Here is a 19016-nt window from a genome sequence, read left to right as displayed (position 1 = left end):
CCCTTTTTTGTTGCGTTAAAAGCATAGCTTTTTTCTTCTGTTTTCTCCCCCCATCTGTTGAGGTATCATTTTTTTTTATACTTCGATGTATATGTTTTATATCCCTTTCTTGTCGCTCTTTGAGATACCTTAATACTCCGGATAGCCTTCCTTTTTTCTTCTTTTCTTTTGTCCTTTTGTTTCTTTCTTTCTTGCACTATGCTTGGATTTCGAATACCTTTCTGGGGCGTATACTATTTTTCTTGTCCTTCTTCTTCAATCTTGCCGTGTTTATATTCGAGGACTTCGGAAAAAAATCTTTTGTTTGATTTCGATTCTTTACTGTCATTTATACACCCGTTTCATACCTACCTACCTATCTTTGGAGTTGAAGAGACGATTGCAGCGAGAAACTTAAGAAGGAGAACGATAAGGCGATGAGGAGAGTGAGGGAGAGAGAAGAAGCGAGTGGGATATACGAATGGATAATGAATTTTCTTTTTATATCAGTTTTGCCCCCTTCGAAGTGTTTGAACAACGAGAGATGATTATTTTATTTTTTACTTTCTACTCGGATCTCGATTTTGACATTGATTCCCCAGTATTGAAGCATTTTTTGATTTGATTTGATTTGATTTGATCGAAGCAGAAACCAAAAAAAATCGGTGGTAACTTTCTGTTTTGCATATTTTCTGAAAGATCGACCCGGTTTGCACTCGGTATGTATTGATTTCGAAACTTCCTTTGATGAGAGATGCGGGATGATATATGAAGAAGATTTATTGCATTTTTATTTTATTTTTTATATACGGTCCCGTTCTGGTTGATTTTTGGCTTGGGTGTAATAGGTAAGTCTATTTTTTTCTCTTATTTCAAAGCTTATGTTATTTGCTGGGAGCGTGTGCGTATAAAGAGTATTTGACACGATAATGGGGAATGCAATATATACACTCTACTCCTTTTTTCTTCTTATTATTGCCGGGGATCAAGATATATGTTTTGCAGTACAGGGCTGGACGCAAATATGGGGCTTTGAAGAACAATCATTGTTTTTCATATAGCATAAAGGATATTTGTTATGTAACTACTTAGCCTATATGTGTGAAGATAAATGAATATTTGAGTGAGATCAATCTAAGATATTGCTGTTAAGTGGATTAAGGCATCTATGACTGTTTATCATCCCATTACTATTCTCTATCCATCCGTTCATATTGAATTAGTATGGAAACCACCGGACCTGGATTCCGGAAGAGAAAGAAACCGTTTCCAGGTATGAAAGAACTTGGAAATATCTGGTTGCAGTTAGATACTCAGATATTGATACGGGAATGATGAACATGGAGAACAGGGTGGTAAGCCAACTGACGTTTGAAGGAAAGTCACTCGGTTGTACCCGATGGCTGACCCCCACCCCCTATTCGAAGATTTTTGGTTATGTGAGTCATAGTGGTTTTGATTATCGTCTTTGCGAGAGTTAGAAATGCTCTCTTATTTATTAGAGTTTATACCGTGGATATCCGTATGTTTTTGATACACTATGTATTGTGATGTGATTGTGAAATGAGAACTGAAGTTGAGTGGGGTGTAAGCTAGTAAGCCAGCAAGTAAGCCAGGTGGTGAGTCCTAATATGTGGATGTGGGTGGGTGTGGATGTGGATGTGGATGTGGATGTGGATGTGGATGTGGATGTGGATGTGTCAATTGAAGTGCGTTGGTGTGGTATTTTTTATGAGGGTTAGCGTGAAGCCCTGGACTTAGACATTTTCTAAGTGGCTGGCGCTTGACTGCGGGGTTGAAAGAAAAAAAAACAGAAAGGCAAAAAAAAAAGTTTGCCCCACCATGAAAAAAAAAAAAGTGGGATCGAAATGTTTGGATATAACCAGTGAAAGATCGAATGTTGATCAACAGATGGGGTATTATTTCGGCATGATCATGATGTTTGGATAATCGATTCATGCGAAGCTAGCTGGGTAGCTGACTGGGACTAAAAGACTAGGCCATTATAACTCCTAATTGAAGAGAGTTCATTGATATCTAGGGCCGAGGGGGGGCGGCGGGCATATGACCACCAGCATCTAAGGTTTTGAAAGCTCCGGAGAAAGAAGACACCCTGTGTGTTTTTTTAAATAGAAACGAATACAATAGAATAGAATAGGCTATGTACATACATACGGTACATACGGTGTGTGAGTGAGAAATGCAAGATTGGATTGATTGATATAGTTTGAGTGTGAGATTGGACAGGCTATACACCAGTAGACGCCGCTTTGCATTGGAATGGAGGAGCGAATCATGCAGTTTGAGACTGATACGGTAGTACATGTCATGCAGGCGCACGACCAGCTAGCTAGCTTGTTTCTTGGAGGGGGCCATGACCATGTAACGTACATACGGTCGACTATCTTTCCATACTCTAAATTTTCTTTTCTTTCTTTCTTTCTTTCTTACTAATTTTTTTCACGGGTTAGCTAGATGGGTAGGCAAATGTATAGTGCATGGGTGGTAGGCGTGGACATTCCTCTTTTAGGGAATCAACAGTGAAAAAAAAAAGTCACGATGGTCATAGTCATGAAATGATTGTATTGTAGTGTGATGTAAATGATGAAGGTTGACGAGAAGATAAAATGTGGATGAGGGGCTTTTGTGGCCTGTAGCGGGCAGTTACCAAGTAGGTACCTAGGTAGTATAGTAATTATGTATAGTGTCTTGAGGGTATTCTTTGTTCGTGGGAGTCACGATGCTTGCTCGGTTTCCTGTCTGGTTGTTAGAGAGACGAGCGAAGGCAATGGCAAAGATAGCATAGCATGTCTGCTCTTCAAGATATTGTCTGGGCTGGACAGGACAAGGACAGGACATGGGGAGAATAAGCTGTTGGAGCCCCGCCGCTAGCTACAGAAGACGAGGGAAAAAAGCAACGGGGTCAAGAGCGACCAGGCTATAGACGGCAAGCTGTTAAACCCAGCCAGCCAAAGGGCAGAAAACTCTGCTGCTGTCCTGTCTCAGTAGTCTCTAGTCCGTTGTCTGGGTGAGTAGGGGCACACCTGTGTCCTGGCCGAGCAAGAAAGTTTTTGTTTTGTGGGTGAGTTAAAAAAAAAAAAAAAAAAAAAGGATGGTCGATTGGATTGGCAACTGAGTTGGGGAGTCGGAGGGGGTGTTGTTGGGTAATAGAAATAAAAGGCCACCGCCAATTTTTTTTGGTCCTCTTCTTCTCTTCTCTTCTCTTCCTCCTCCTCTTCTCTTCTTTGTCTAAAGCATACCGAACAAAGTGTACCACACGTTCATCTGCTTGCTTTCTTCATTTCTCACACTTCTACACCTTTTATAACCTTTATACTCTTCATCCATCACAATGGGGTAAGCTTTTCCCGTTCTTTTGATACCCGTCTTGACCTCCTCCTCGCCGTTGCTTTGCTGGTTGGTACTTCGTGTCAGCTAGCAAAAAGCTTCGATGAAGGTGGAGATCGAGACGATGGTAACGATGACGATGATGATACTAACAGCTCGATAGTAAGGAAAAGACTCATATCAACGTCGTCGTCATTGGACACGTCGACAGGTAAGCTTCCCCTCCCCGCTCTCCCTTGCTGATCCCGATGCATCTATTTCCCTTGCATCTCGAGCATCAAAACGTGATTCTAACTGGAACTACAGTGGCAAGTCCACCACTACCGGTCACTTGATCTACAAGTGCGGTGGTATCGACAAGCGTACCATTGAAAAGTTCGAGAAGGAAGCCGCCGAATTGGGCAAGGGTTCCTTCAAGTATGCCTGGGTTTTGGACAAGCTCAAGGCTGAGCGTGAACGTGGTATCACTATCGATATCGCCCTCTGGAAGTTCGAGACTCCAAAGTTCTACGTCACCGTCATTGGTAAGTTGCTTAACTCTTCCCTCTCATTGTGCTGGTGACATCTCATTTCTTCATCTCTTCCTCGTCTCGATGCCTCCGCCGTGTTTTGTGTGGTCATCATGGTGGGGTTGTGTTTGTGCGGGGTTAAAAAATTTTTTAGCCCCAAAACAACACATTGAGATAAGATAAGGATAGAAGATATAGATGAGATGTCCCAGATGTCATGGGAATAAAATTTTTTTTTTTTGATAAAGAATTCATGACTAATGAATATGGATAGACGCTCCCGGACATCGTGACTTTATCAAGAACATGATCACTGGTACCTCCCAGGCCGATTGTGCTATCCTCATCATTGCCTCCGGTACTGGTGAATTCGAGGCCGGTATCTCCAAGGATGGCCAGACCCGTGAACACGCCCTCTTGGCCTTCACCCTCGGTGTTAAGCAGCTCATCATTGCCATGAACAAGATGGACACCACCGCTCCACCATGGTCCCAGGCCCGTTACGAGGAAATCAAGAAGGAAGCCTCTTCCTTCATCAAGAAGGGTATGTTGCCTCCATCTTTCCCAGTGCTTTTCACCCTATAAATATATACATAGATATACTGACGATTTCAAATAGTTGGTTTCAACCCCAAGAGCGTACCATTCGTTCCTATCTCTGGCTTCAACGGTGACAACATGATTGATGCCTCTGAGAACTGCCCATGGTACAAGGGTTGGGACAAGGAGACCAAGGCCGGCAAGACCACCGGTAAGACCCTCTTGGAGGCTATCGATGCCATCGAGCCCCCAGTTCGTCCATCCGACAAGCCTCTCCGTCTCCCACTCCAGGACGTCTACAAGATCGGTGGTATCGGAACTGTTCCAGTCGGTCGTGTTGAGACCGGTGTCATCAAGGCCGGTATGGTCGTTACCTTCGCTCCATCCAACGTCACCACTGAAGTCAAGTCCGTCGAAATGCACCACGAACAGCTCGTTGAGGGTTGCCCCGGTGACAACGTTGGTTTCAACGTAAAGAACGTCTCCGTCAAGGATATCCGTCGTGGAAACGTCTGCGGTGACTCCAAGAACGATCCACCAAAGGGTGCCGCTTCCTTCAACGCCCAGGTCATCGTCCTTAACCACCCCGGTCAAGTCGGTGCCGGTTACGCTCCAGTCTTGGATTGCCACACTGCCCACATTGCCTGCAAGTTCGCTGAACTCCTCCAGAAGATCGATCGTCGTACCGGTAAGGCCACCGAAGAGAACCCCAAGTTCATCAAGTCCGGTGATGCCGCTATCGTCAAGATGATTCCATCCAAGCCAATGTGCGTTGAGTCTTTCACTGAGTACCCACCACTCGGTCGTTTCGCCGTCCGTGACATGCGTCAAACCGTCGCCGTCGGTGTCATCAAGACTGTCGACAAGGTAAGAACTCCTCCACCCATCCCCCCTCCACCCCCTCTATCTCCTACATCTACTAATACTCATGCTCTCTACAGGACGACAAGGCTGGTGGCAAGGTCACCAAGTCCGCTGCCAAGGCCTCCAAGAAATAAATTTCCTTACCAGAGTCAAAATAAAGTTTTTGATTTTGTGTCGGGTTTCTTATTTCTTAGCAGCTTCTTCTTTTCCTTGAACATTTTTTCATGTCTATAAGCTCATGGGTTTCACTATCATGAACGATAACCGTCTATCTACTTTTTTTTCCAGGACGGCTCTTTTCCTTTGTTAAATTTTAATAAAAAGTTTCTACGTTCCATGGGGTTTTTCTTTGTTCACGAATAGACTATGACTTGATGGAATAACTTTTTACGATCCCTCAACCTCCTCGAACACTCCCTCCTTCCTCTATATCCTGTATAGCTAAAAGATAGTAATGAAATACCCCAGACTTGAAGCATGAAAAATCATTTCCCATCATTGTAGACCTGTAGACTTGGCTTAGCTTTCGATAATCGCCTGTGGAGTAGTTTTACGTAAAACCCCAGATGAGATCGTGCCAGCGTATCCGCTCTGAAGCTTTGACAGTATTTAAGCTGCCTTGACGTAGATTTCTTTCCAAAAAAAAAAAAAAAGTATCTCACGTGACTCGTTTCCCCAACGTCATTTGGAGCTTCGAGCTTTTCGTGTGTGTGTGTTGCTGGCCTCTTCCCGTTTCAGTGTGTATAAACCAAAACGTAAACCCATTTTACATTTACGACCAGATTGCTACCTTGTCGCTCAAGAACATACTACCTCACTACCTAACCTTGCCTTCGAGAATTAAGTATCAGAGCTTAAACTATTCTCTTTCGGAAACCGAGGCCCCTTTCTCCACGATGCGAATATTAATGTCGATAAAACCGAAAGCTTTGGAATAGAAGACCTAGCCTTTACTTACGCTATCGCCGCCGCCGTTTGAACACTCATACGTACCGTACCTACTTTACCTACTATATGTTTCATTTCTAAAAACGAGCGGAAGAAATACTCGAAACCGAAAAACGAAAACTGAAAAACATACGATGGGGGGACCTACTGCTACAGCTCCTGCTACAGCTACTACAACAACAGAGCCAGCGGTCTCTAAAGACCCTATAATTGGAGAAACAGTAGAAGAGGAATTATCACCATCCCGCGCCCTCCTATTGTCCTTACATTTCGCATCACAATGCGATATCACAGGATTAAGAAGGTTGATTATCACATACCCGGCGGTGTTTAGACGGGATGTTGTGTTAGAAGTTATCCTACGGTTTGTGCCGGAGAGTACTGCTGTAGGTGTATACGCCGGGTTGGCGAAGGAGGTTATTAGAGAAGGAGTGGTATTACCTGATGGTGAGGAAGAAGGAGGGAGGGCGAAAGTTGATGGAGGGTTTGTGAAGGATGTTAATGAGGTTTCTGCGAAGAAGACTTTGGAAGGGGTTGGGTTTCCTGGTGGTGGGTTTGGAGGTGGAGATGGGGTTTTGATGGAGTTTGTGAGGGAGAGGGCGAGGGTTGTTGATAAGGAGACTGGGGATTTGAGGCTTGTGAGGGAGTTGGTGGAGGTTTTTGGTGACGATGATGGGACGGTGGGGGAATGGGGGTTTGGGGTATTGGGAGTTGTTGAACGGCTTATTTTTATTGCTGCAGAGAGGGAAGAGGGTCAATCGGGAGGAGGAGGAGGGGTGATTGGGATCGAAGAGTTTGAAAGGTTGGAGGGGAGGGAAGGTGTCAATCTTATTCTTGACCGGATGGTTAGGGACGGGGATGTTTCGGATGGGATGGGGCTTCTCGCTGGTTATCTTCATTATAAGAAAGGAGGGAAGAGGTTCTGGGGGTATGTTTACGAATGGATGACGAGACAGGAGTTTGGCGTTCTGTGGAGGGTTGTTAAGGAGTGGAATGGCCCTGTTGAGGACGGTGAAGGGTATTTTAAGATGTTGATGGCGAGATGTTATTCCTCTGGTGGACCGTCAGGTGGAGGGGATATTGTAGGGTGGATGTTGGATGTGGTTTATAAAATCGCGGGGATGGTGGGCGCTGGGTTGGATCATGTTGGGGTAGAAGAAGTTGAAAGATTTGTGGAAAGATATTTGAATTCTACGGGTGCTGGTGGTGGACACGAATGGGATATGGGAGAACTAGTGGTTCCTTCCGCCGCTAGTTTGAAGTTATTGGAGCAGTTGATCGTTTCGGTTCGAATGTTTGGAGTTTTCCCGTTGGGGTTGACTGTTAAAGAAGTTATGAGGATGAGGTTTTGGGGGTCGAAGGGGGATCAATTGGGATTATTGAAGAGGGGGTTGAGTGTTAATAGTGGAGGAAAAGGGAGGAACGACAATTGGTATAACGAGGTCAGAGGTATTTGCGAATATTTAAGAGCTACCAGTAGAGTATTTGGGAGACTTGAGGCTGGAGATGTGGAGCTGGAGGTTTTGAGGGATATGTTGGCCGCAGGGAGTATGCTCTTCCCCCCATTCCTTTTCAATAGCTATGAGGATTTTGTTACTAACCCTTTCGTTAATAACTATAGAATTCGCAGCGGTCACGGCAACCTATGTGACGCCAAAAGGGAAAGCATTATTACCATCTTTCGTCGTGGAGAAGGCCGTTATTCATGCCGTTGGCGATTTTTACGATAACGCTACGAATGGAAATCGAATGAGGGGGGGTATGAAGAATGCCTCTAATGCGTAAGTGATCCCTTTCCTCAATATTTTAATTTATTATGACACTTGTCATCTAATATATATATATATATATTTATGGGTACAGACTTGCGATATTATTTCCTTCACACTCAAATTCAGTACCATTACGACGACTATCGAAGCTGATAGAAGCCACGCATGCCTTATCCGAATACTCGTTAACGCTTACACCGGGTGTACCGCTAAAACCAGTACAAATACGACTATTCCCCGAACCCGTGGAGTTAATATCAAGGGTACTGCAATCGAATCCGAAGGCGTATTTACAACTTAACTCGCTTGTAAAAATCGCACAGGATTTAGTATATGGGGTTTCAAAACCTCACCATGACGAAGAAATGGAAGAAAGAAAAGGTGGAGAAATGACAAAGGAAGAGGTTTCGGCTATCAAAAGACGGGTTGTGGGGATGTGTGTGGAGGCTGCACTTGCTGAAGATGATTTTGAAACGGCGTTTAGTTACGTGGTTAATAAACTTGTGCCTGGGTATCAGAATCTTAGGGCGTCTACCACACTATCATCATCAACAACGGCGTCGGCTTTTACGGGGAATAATTCGGATACAGCATGGCAGGCGGCTTTACAGGCGGGGAGGTATAGAAGTCCTACGATGCTAGTAGAGAGTATGGAAGGTGTTGCTACGGCTAAGGGGATAGAACAAGTTATGAAACGAATGGAAGTATTATCACAGGCGTTGGTTATATGTCCTGGGGAGGCGGTGATGGATGTATTAAGGACCTGGAAGAACTGTGAAGATGAATTGGAAAGGTTACTGGAATTGGAGATTCAAGAGGAAAGACAACATGCTGGGAAACTTGGGGAGTGGGTGGGTAGTACGATTGATATGTCGAAACGGGCGGCCACAGGTGGGGGATTATTGAAGGCACCGATGAGTCTATTGGGGGCTGCTAGTTCCGCAGGTGGAAGGATGGTTAAGGGACTAGGTAGCACGGCGTTCCCGCTTAGGAGTGTGAGTCGGCAGAGTGAGGAAGGGGGAAGTCAGAGGGGTAGTGGGGAGTTTGACAGAGGGGGTGGGTGGACCATTGGAGAGGATGGGGAGAGGGTTAGGAAACGGGATGTTATCAGTGGGATGGTTACCAGTGGGCTTGCTAGTGGGCTTGGGTGGATGTTGGGAGCTAAAGCTGAGGATATGAATCAGCAGAGATGATTTTGACCGATTGTTTAGAGATGGGTATGAGATGCATTTTTTTTGCGGGGCGTTATATTGGGTCTATAGTTGATTGTGGGATTTTGGTATTGATGGCAATATCACGATATGATATTCTATTCGGAGAGTTTGTGTATATGATTGAATACAAACGTTACTAATTGTCTAATATTCGGTCCCATTTTATCTTCATTGTAATTCCTATACAAGTTAGAATATCGATTTCTCACACAAAAAAAAAGCATTTCTGAAGTCTACTCTTGAATGGCCAAAGCTTCAGAACTTGTGGTTTAAATCTATTGCGGGAGGTTTAGGTTATAAAAATGGAAGTACAACTATATCCTTAGCACAAACATCACAGTAAAATATATACCGATCTTCTCAACCATCCCGCCCTCCAAACTACAACATCATAAACATCATACTCGCGCGAGTCCCAATATAATGTCATGACAAACCCACCACTCCCATCCTTGGGATCAGACCTACTCACAAAAGCAAGCCATTCATCTACATCTGCTCCTCATCCTCGTACCCTAAAAACCTCATTCCCACCCATAGACACAGCCATAAACGGCATTAAATACGGTCGTATCACAAATATCCAATGTGAAATCGCGAATCATGGGACTGTTGTACGTTGTTCAAAACACTCTATATTTACACTATGTGTTATCAAGTTTAAGGGCTAAAAAAGTAAAATAAAATAAAATAATATAGTTATCCCATCACATCATAGCTTCTCACCTCCTAGACCCATCACAAGCAGCCGAAAGATCACAGGTCGCGTACGTCGACACGACGGGTAGCTTCTCCGCTGTTAATTTACTCAAAGTGTTGGAATATAGATTACAACAGGGTGCAACGCAAGAACGAGGGTCTTCTACTACTACTAATAATACTAATACTGCTGCTATTGCTGGTGGTGATGGTAGTGGTACCAGTACTAGGACTGCCCCTGGTGGGAGTATTGGTCGGAATGATGTAAGGCAGCATGCGGTGGAATTATTGGATCGCGTGCAGTATATGCGAACGTTTGACTTTGATGGGGTGATGGAAACTGTAGCTGAGGTTTTTGGAGGGATGCCAAAGACGGGAGTTGAACGGGTGGGAGCTGAAGACGAAGAAGAAGAAGTGAATGTCGAAGCTGAATCGAAGGGGTTAGGATTACATGATGCCGAGGAGGCTATTCAAGATTCAATAGTGGAGGAGAAGGAGGAAGAGGAAGTGAACCCGAAATCAAGGATTACAACCCCAGAAGAAGGAGAAGAAGAAGAAGTCAAAAAGGAACAAACCCCAGAGAACGAGGATCATATGGAGGTAGAACCCGCGGGATCACCCGCGGAACAACTAGGCGAGCGGACAGCCATCCCAGATTCCGAAGCTGACTCGGATGAAGAGATATTCTGGCCAATTCCATTGTTACCGAAACACGACCCAGGCCTGCAAGGGAACAGGAAACGACGGAGAGACATCAGGGAAACTGAATCCGGACTTGAAACAGCTGTTATAAGCGGAGAAACAAGAGATCTTCATGAGAATGATCCAGAACCGTCTAGATCCCTAGCTACAACGGAAGAAGGAGAAGGAGAAGCAGAAAGGGAGGAGATACCCGTCCCGCCCGACCTAGCAGAAGCGCTACCACAGCCACTCCCAGGAAGGAATTTTGGCGTTATAGTATTCGACAATATTTCACGACCCCTCGAGAATCTCCTAGAAAAAGGCGAAGTAGAGGCGAACTCAAAACTCACCCTTCTATCACAAGGTCTAAGATCCCTAGCTCGAGATCAGGGAATTGCAATTTTGGTAAAAATAAGCCCCACATATCATATAAACCCATCAAGACCGGGGGAAGGAGGGACATAACTAACTAACAAAATTCATATAATACTATCCAGCTTCTTTCCACCCCTGCAATCCTGCCACCTAATACAAAAGAGCAGAAGAAAGATACTTATATCAAAAACTCTAGTATATTCGCAAGAATACAACCTACGGAAGGATTACCCCGAACGCTAGGATCCTGTCTTGATCATAATATCATGGTATCTAGATACCCCCAAAACGAGGTAACATCGCACAGACGCAGAAGCGGTGGCCAAGACAAATTCATAATAGAGACCGTGGCTGAAAGGCATGGTGGCAGCGTTGGCCAATGGGGTGGGTTTATGATCAAAGTAGGTCATAGCTGAATTCTTGTATGAGTGGATTGAATAAACTGACCGTTTTAGGGTGACATCGAGTTCGTAGAGTTGTTTAAGGAAGAAAAGCAGGAAGAGAAAAATCTAGATCACTTGCTAACGGAAAACGAAAGAAGAGGGAAAGGAGCATTTGGACGGTGGTCGAGAGATTAACAAAAACAAATGATAACTATCTAGAAAGAACAAAACCAAGAAAAATTGAAAATTCATCAAACTCAGTGAAGACTCAAGCAATACAATTGTAATCAGTGCACTTAATACCAGCCCTGTTGATATTTGGATTGGAAACAGCATCCTCCAGCCCACTCCAATGTTCCGGCCGGTCCCCTACTGCCATCATACTCTCCGCAATTCCGTTCAGAAAGGGATTCAAAAACTCGCGATGCATCCTAGTCCATCGGAACTTCTCAATCCTTGAACTAGCTGCCAACATCAATTGACATATTGCAGACAAATCGATCGGATCCGTTGGCCTATCTCCAAGATCCTCCATGGTGAAAGCAAACCAATCAGGAGAATCGTCTGCTAGAATTACCATGGCAGCAGTCGCGGCCCCACCTCCAAGCTGCGAAGCATGCCCTCCATTCGCATCTTCTAAACTATCAACCCTCTTCTTTCTTAATCTTATTTTTGTATAGTTTGTCATTAGGCCGTCTCTTCGCAAGTAATGAAACTGGATTTGCCTGAGAGGTCCATCTTCTTGTAGTAACCTCGACTCTTGGGAAAAGTAGGTCCAAAACAGAGATCTCATGCAGCAAAAGCCCTCTTCTCCGGCGAGCCAGCCCGCGTATGGGAACGGGATCGATAACGTTCGCAGGGTTTTCAGGACCCGCAAACCTTCATAATCAACCTAAAACCATTCAAATGGTCCAATAAAAAGATAATTATTTTGTCAGCTAGCAGTCAATATCCCACAATGCACCCTAACCTTTTGAAAAGACATCAGGAGCAGACAGCTTGGACATCGAACATATGTAAATATAGGTACTTACGAGACTCCCTCCAACCCCACAATCCAAATGTAACTCCTCGACTTTCGGCCAAAATCTCACGATCTCACCAACCCGATTTCTGGCTCCAAACCAATTCTTATCTTCAAGCCACACCTTCCTTACATACTCCGATTTTAGCAGGTTAATATCCAAAGGGGAAATAGCCGACGCTTCCACGCTATTATAAACCGCCCATCTGACAACAAGTTTGATGTCTTCCAATCTATTCCCTTCCGCGCCACCAGCTACAGAAATGACATGACTCACGGCCCGTAAGAACAAATCCATCGTGCTTCGGGCACTATAGGCTTGTATCCGAAGATCCAGTGATTTCAGAGGTAATGGTTCATGACCTTCTCTACCCCTGGAAATCTTGTGCGAAGTAATCCTTGTTCTGATAGTGGTATATAGTTCATTTATTCTTTTCACCAATACTCCTTCATCCACCTGAGCGATACCGACGCGGATACTTAGCCCTTTGATTGTATCATAGAATTGGACAAATATCTCTTTGAAGACCGTGGTGAGGGCGTTGATGGAACAGTGTTCGTTTTGATGACTGTAAATTATGACATTGGCACTGGCATTGTTTTCGCGTTTTGATTTTAGGAAATCTAGGAGATTGGGGAGACTGGAAGGGTGCCATGATGTTTCGGTGACGTCGATGGCCACCGTGCTTTTGATAGAACCAAGAAAGAGAGAGAGGGAAGAGAGGGTTATAAGTTAGTTATTAAATTTCTTTCATAGGTTTTCGTATGATGTATTTGGGGGGTCGGGGGTATAGGTTATATTTGAAGTCAGACTTACTCTATTCTATCATAAAACCCGCCTTCCCGGTGTCTCTCTACTAATCCAGAGCGTAGAGCATGGGGAATAGTCAATGGGAATCGGTACCCCGATGCTAAGACCCTGAAGGCTATGAGGTAGGAAGCCCTTGAGGTCTTTGCGAAGTTCCAGACAGTTTCAATGTTGCAGTGTCCCAATGTTTCGAAGATGAGTTCGGGGAGTAATGGGATCGTATTCGTCATGGCTTTTTCTTCTTTTGTGATCTTTGAAGGCCGTAGGGGAAACTGATCAAGATTGGAACTCAGAAGGGATATATATGATTGGGATATCTATAACAAGAGAGAGACAGCTTGGAATTATGAGGCTCTGGAAGAAGTAGAGAATAGGAGGCACAGCTGATTGCTCCAAGCTAGTCTGTATAACCTAAAAATCAAATTGTAATTGATGAAATCCTTCCAACTGGACCATAAGTGCAAATGGTGAATTATATTCGGTGGATGATCATAGAGGAGCTAGGAGTTTAAATATCCCGACAAAGGTCTCCCAACATAGGGTGTTTTATAACTTCCTCGACAAAGCCTCTCCCATTCGATTCCCATAAGACTACCCCAACCTTCTACACTTCCCCTCCTCAATAGAGACAAAACGTCCGGAACCATTATCCACCACTATCAAAGAAAAAAAAACTCTAAAATCACAAATTAACCCTCAAAGACTAACGTTAAACCGTCGACGTCGACTACAAGGCCCAGCTCCCGCAAGGCCAACTCAAGATACCTAACCTTTCGACCTGAAATGGGTAGATTTCCATCCCAAATAGGAAATACGCTAGTTATGGATGTTTTTTTCTCTCTCTTTTTCTTTCGTGTAACAACCACTTTCGCCAACACATCTAAACAGCCCAAGATTAAGAGTCGGTAGTCCAATTCTTTTCTTCTACTCGAGCTCTGGTATTTCTCGTATCTATAGTATGTATGTAATCATACTTTTAATCATTCGACGACCTTCTCACGAAAAAGCTACAGCGATGGAAGTATCTTTTTTATTTTTATATTATATATATAGCCGCATGAAATGCACCACCATGTAGGTAGTAGCTAGGTTGTTACGAAGAGCTCCGAACTCTTTGTCTATCTACCCTACATTACAATGCTGGTTTTTTGCAGGGAAGATGCGGATGCGTGACACGAATACAGAGGCTTTATCTCTCTCTCTCTCTTCTTCCTATTCCTCTTTTTCCTTCTCGAAATGCTATTCTTGAGGTTACGCAAATGCCATATTTTTTTTATGGGTAATAGAACCTGGGATTGCATATTCGGAAAGTATCTTATGGATATATGTATGATATGTATGTTCTAGGGCGGCTAGCTGTACATGTAAGGCCGCATAGATGTCTCGCTCCAAACGGTGGTACTAAGCCAATACTAGTATACTATACTCTGCAATTGAACATAAGAAACCCTTCTTCTTCTTTATCTTATCACCAACGAGAATATTATATAAATGACCATATAAAGAGAATCAACTCAAATGATTAACTAAGCAAAAGAGATACTATCGGAAGTAAGTACGCCAGTGAGATTGAAAATATCTAATATTGACATCGTTATATGGGTTAATAATCCGAGAAATCATAAATGTTAAACTAGCGTTATAAACTGCAGGGCGAAAGACAGAAAAGAAAAGAAAAAAAGAGAAGAGAAGAGGAAGAAGAAAGACAATCTGAGGAATGTATGTATGTAAATGTAGGTATGTATATGCATCAAACAAAACATCCAATGGATACTGTACTGTACTGTACTGTGCGAGAATCGCAGCGAAAAGCAAACGATGCAATGCAATGCCATTCGACATTATACTCCATATATGCAACCGCTAAACGCCAGAAACCGATAATAAAGAAGAAGAAAAAAAAGAAAAACGGATAACAATTGAAATAATGAGAAAATGAAGAACACCCCTTCTTCAAAAAAAATCTAAACAAGATTTATCGTGCGGCCATGTGTACCCAACCAAAACCTGTATGGATATATATGCATATGCATGTCAAAAAGAAAAACGCAAAATGCTCAATTGATCAAAACGATATCTCCAATAACGACCCTTTAAAAAGAAAAAAAAAGAGAAGGGAACTCGTCGACCGCATCTTATCGGAAAAAAAAGATGTTAGAGACGGTCAGATCTAATACCCGCTGGAAGAACTGCTTCCAGCACTTGTTCCATAAACGCCATTATTCATCTGCGCCAACAAAGCAGTTTGTTCGTCAAAATAACTCCTTTCCTTCGTTGGTTCCACGCTGACGGTAACCTGTCGGCCTTTCATCGGTCGTTCATCATCATCGCTTTCATCATCCCCTTCGATGCCAACTATAACCTGAACGATTGGCTCTCCGATGAATTCTTCGTCGTTTCCACCCCATTTCCAGAATTGCAAACCAATGTACCCATCCATGGCGAGAACTCCTGCGCTCCCGAGGAGGAATGGGAGGGTGTTAGTCCACCATTCCGATGTCGTGGTGCCATCCTCACCAACCCATCCGCCTTCGCCAAAGGGGCCAATGTTGTGCCATGCGCTAGGGTTCAATAATAAACTGCTGGAGTAAAAGAAGTTTCCACAGAAAGCAGCGAGGAACAACAAAGGCGAAAGACCGGATACCGAACGGCGTTTGTGGTTCAGGTAGATCTGTGGAAGCCGGGAGGACAGGTATAGGAATGTTGAAGACCACCCAATAATGATTCCCAGGATTCTAATGGTTTCTTCGTCAAAGAAACCAAAAGTTGTGGCAGCTGTGGTAATCGGAGCAGCACGAGATAAATTGAAAAAGGTTGAAAAAGCCAATAGTATCCCTGAAGTCCTGTTGGTGCTAGTGCCGGTACGGGCTGTGACAATTGATGGTGGTGGAGTAATTATCACAGCTGCAGCTCGTGATTCCTTATCCCTTCCGCTACCTCCTTCGCTCGGTCGCCTAATGTCGTCCGTTGTCGGAATAGGAGCGTACTCGGTGTTCTGTTTGGAATATTGGATCCACTGCCAGACTAACACAACATCCACCGCAACATAATACGCCGCAATTACTTTTTGGAAGGTCATCTGATTTAACAGCACCGCCCCGACGAAATTCGAAGAGTCACCAAAGCACCATATTAAAATAAAGAGGAAACTCAGAGATTCCGAGGATTTAAGCCTGTAATTTTTGATAATCTGTGGAAGTTGGGCGAACAGCCAGGAGGTGATGCTCAGGGTGCCACAGAGGGTTGAGAGGAATGTGGCCGGTGTAGGGATGCATGTTTGCAGCTGTTGGGAGACGAATAACAGGAAATCGTTCTGCGGATGGCAGTAAGGAAGGGAAGGGAGCGGAGTGGTTGAATTTCCAGAGAAGATTGAGGAGTCCGTGAAACGGGACTTTAGTAGAAGGGACTCCATGATTGAGAGATCTGTAGAGAAAGAAAGAAAGTAGGAAAACCTGAAGTTAGTATTTTAATAGTTTCATGAATAAAATAAAAAGAACTTGAATTGTTTTGAATTGTTTTGAATTATCAAGATCGAGACTGTCTGTTGAAGTGAGGTTGTGTTGCCTGTTGTGTTGGAAAGGATCACAGGACAGGACAGAACAGCCGTCATCTTCGAAGGGGAAAAGGTTCACGAGGTTATCCGGGGATACTAACCAGAAGATAAAGATACCTGGTCCGGTACACCTGGTACCTATGGTACCTCTGACTGAAGTTCCTCCGTTACCGCTCCTTCTCTGGATCTATTGTCTCGTTTCTTCCCAAAGAAATAATTGAAGTTGAACTGGACAGCTGTCGGGGCTCTCCGTAGGGACGGTAATAAATCAAATAATGATAATGATAAGGAGACGAGAGATGTCTAAATATATAAAGAATGGATGCTTTGAGGTGTTTTGATGTTTATCGCCGTCGTCGCTTCGTACCGAATATTATTGTTGACCCGAGATATATCGATGTTCTTATCTTTAAATTCGCTTCCTGCTCCAGTCGAGTCGAGTCGTTGCTGTAATTACCACTCTTTTAAATTGAAAATCTAGATGAATGGACGAGTATAGTAAAAGAGATCAAGTGGTAAATAATAATAAAAAGTAGAATTGGGGTAAGAAATAAAAAAATAAAAAGAGGTCACAAGAGTCAGTCCGAGGGAAGGGAGACTATTTGAGGAAGGGGGGTCCGAGGAGGAAGGAAGAATCGTCGTTCTTATGACTTCCTCTTCCCCCTTCCCTTCCCTTCTCTCCCCGAGACCTGTTATCAAGACCCCAAAAGGGTGGTGGTAATGCATGGCCGCATTAATCGTTACTAAGTTACATACAGACATACAGCTGACCGCCATGAAAACCACCGCCCGCGGTCTTATCTATTCTGGTGTTTCTTCTTCTTCTTCTTTTCTTTCTTTCTTTCTTTCTCTTCCTATTCATTCTCATTCTCGTTCTCTTTGCCTTATGATCCTATCATTCCCCAACTTTTTTTCTTTTGTTTTTCCGAATTTCCCTGTCTGTCTGTGTCAAGGGAGGGGAGGGTCTGTTTTGCTTTTTGAACCGACTCACACTCTCACACTCGCACAGCCCAGGTCAGGTCGAGTCGGGTCTGGTCAGTCTGTAAGAGCTGGGACCGAACTAGGGTCTCATCCGATATCTTGTTTTCGAATTGGAAACCCCGTATTACTCCGTACTACTTGCATACTATTACACTGACTTCATTAAGCGGACACTTACTTGCCTTACTGGTGCACAAGAAGGGGACCCCGAGTCCACAGCAGCAGCTGCTGTGACGTTTCGTCATCCTGCAAGCTAATCTATCAATCGTTAAAATCCCAGATCGATCTCATCGTGTGCAGTACCAAGCAACCCCATGATTTATTAACATAACAAGAAAGAAAGAAAGAAAAAAGCCGGAGCCGGAACCGAAAGGTGGTATGCAAGATCCCTTCCTCTTCCAAAGATACTTACATACATCCCGCTTCCCCAGCCAGCCCTTCTTCTTCCTATCATAGCCAGATCTTTGCGGCATCGGGACTTTGTTGAGTCGCATTCGGATGGGGGAGGCCAGAAGAATGATAAGCGAAGCGAGAGCGCCGCCGATTGAAAGGCCATGCCGTACACAGTACACAGCTGAACAGTCGAACAGAACAAGCAGGAGCAGACTACTACAAATAGCTTTTAAGCTATCTCCTCCAATGAAACGAGGAGAAACTCTCCTGAGGTGCGCTAGCTTCTGATGTTCGTGCCGGGATTTGCTTTACATATCACATACTTATACCGATAGACTTCTTAACTACTTACTTAAGTCGGTTATCGAGGCAAGGACATGTAATACCCATTGAACATCATGATACCCTCTTACATACACACATACTATCAAAAATGCGATTTCTTATCGATGAGCTAAAAGCGCTAGAGATTTAAAAAAAACCCGCTAGCTGTGGATCTCGCGTGATAAACATGAAATAGTTAGTGCTTAAACGAACCCCACGCTACGTCAAGCCGATAAGATGATGATTAACGAAGATATCAACTGAGTTTACATAGTACACGTTAAACACTGGTGATATCTTCTCTAAATCATTAAAATATAATAAAAAATGGGATATCGTAATGTATATCTTCTAGTCAACCCGCTTGAGTACTTTTATTTATATCTCCATTTATATAAACTCGTGATTCCATAAATTACTCCGACCCCCAGCATATCCAACCCCAAACCCGTCTCGATCTCTCAACATGCAACCAAAAAGAAGAATAGAAGCCGAAGCAGAACTATAAGAAATATATATATATAAGAATCAAAAGGAAATGCGGTGAGGGTGGATCGAACACCCGGCCTCCAGATATCATAATATATTCTAAACCGAAGTTTCTTTTCTTCAGTCTGGCGC

At 43.8% G+C, this 19016-nt stretch overlaps 5 protein-coding genes across 5 annotated transcripts; 3 read left to right on the top strand and 2 right to left on the bottom strand.

Annotated features, from left to right (window-relative positions):
- Positions 1-3331: 3331 nt before the first annotated feature.
- AOL_s00169g48 (uncharacterized protein) lies at positions 3332-5374 on the top strand (the record flags this gene model as incomplete). Its single annotated transcript, XM_011127405.1, has 6 exons — positions 3332-3336; positions 3491-3538; positions 3634-3851; positions 4111-4380; positions 4456-5243; positions 5318-5374. The coding sequence occupies 6 exons, from the start codon at positions 3332-3334 to the stop codon at positions 5372-5374; spliced, it is 1386 nt and encodes a 461-aa protein (XP_011125707.1).
- Positions 5375-6322: 948 nt separating this feature from the next.
- On the top strand, positions 6323-9153 carry AOL_s00169g47 (uncharacterized protein; the record flags this gene model as incomplete). Its single annotated transcript, XM_011127404.1, has 3 exons — positions 6323-7736; positions 7810-7969; positions 8052-9153. The coding sequence occupies 3 exons, from the start codon at positions 6323-6325 to the stop codon at positions 9151-9153; spliced, it is 2676 nt and encodes an 891-aa protein (XP_011125706.1).
- Positions 9154-9602: 449 nt separating this feature from the next.
- Positions 9603-11345, top strand: AOL_s00169g46 (uncharacterized protein; the record flags this gene model as incomplete). The annotated part of the gene is made up of 3 exons (XM_011127403.1): positions 9603-9788; positions 9874-10959; positions 11052-11345. 3 exons carry the CDS (start codon positions 9603-9605, stop codon positions 11343-11345), a joined length of 1566 nt encoding a protein of 521 aa, XP_011125705.1.
- A 235-nt stretch (positions 11346-11580) lies between these two features.
- AOL_s00169g45 (uncharacterized protein) lies at positions 11581-13374 on the bottom strand (the record flags this gene model as incomplete). The annotated part of the gene is made up of 3 exons (XM_011127402.1): positions 11581-12204; positions 12347-13022; positions 13154-13374. 3 exons carry the CDS (start codon positions 13372-13374, stop codon positions 11581-11583), a joined length of 1521 nt encoding a protein of 506 aa, XP_011125704.1.
- A 1940-nt stretch (positions 13375-15314) lies between these two features.
- Positions 15315-16556, bottom strand: AOL_s00169g44 (uncharacterized protein; the record flags this gene model as incomplete). The annotated part of the gene is made up of 1 exon (XM_011127401.1): positions 15315-16556. One exon carries the CDS (start codon positions 16554-16556, stop codon positions 15315-15317), a length of 1242 nt encoding a protein of 413 aa, XP_011125703.1.
- Positions 16557-19016: the final 2460 nt, after the last annotated feature.

Source organism: Orbilia oligospora (genome assembly GCF_000225545.1).
Source record: "Orbilia oligospora ATCC 24927 unplaced genomic scaffold scaffold00169, whole genome shotgun sequence".
Lineage (NCBI taxonomy): Eukaryota > Fungi > Ascomycota > Orbiliomycetes > Orbiliales > Orbiliaceae > Orbilia > Orbilia oligospora.
This window is presented reverse-complemented; position numbering and strand designations above follow the sequence as displayed.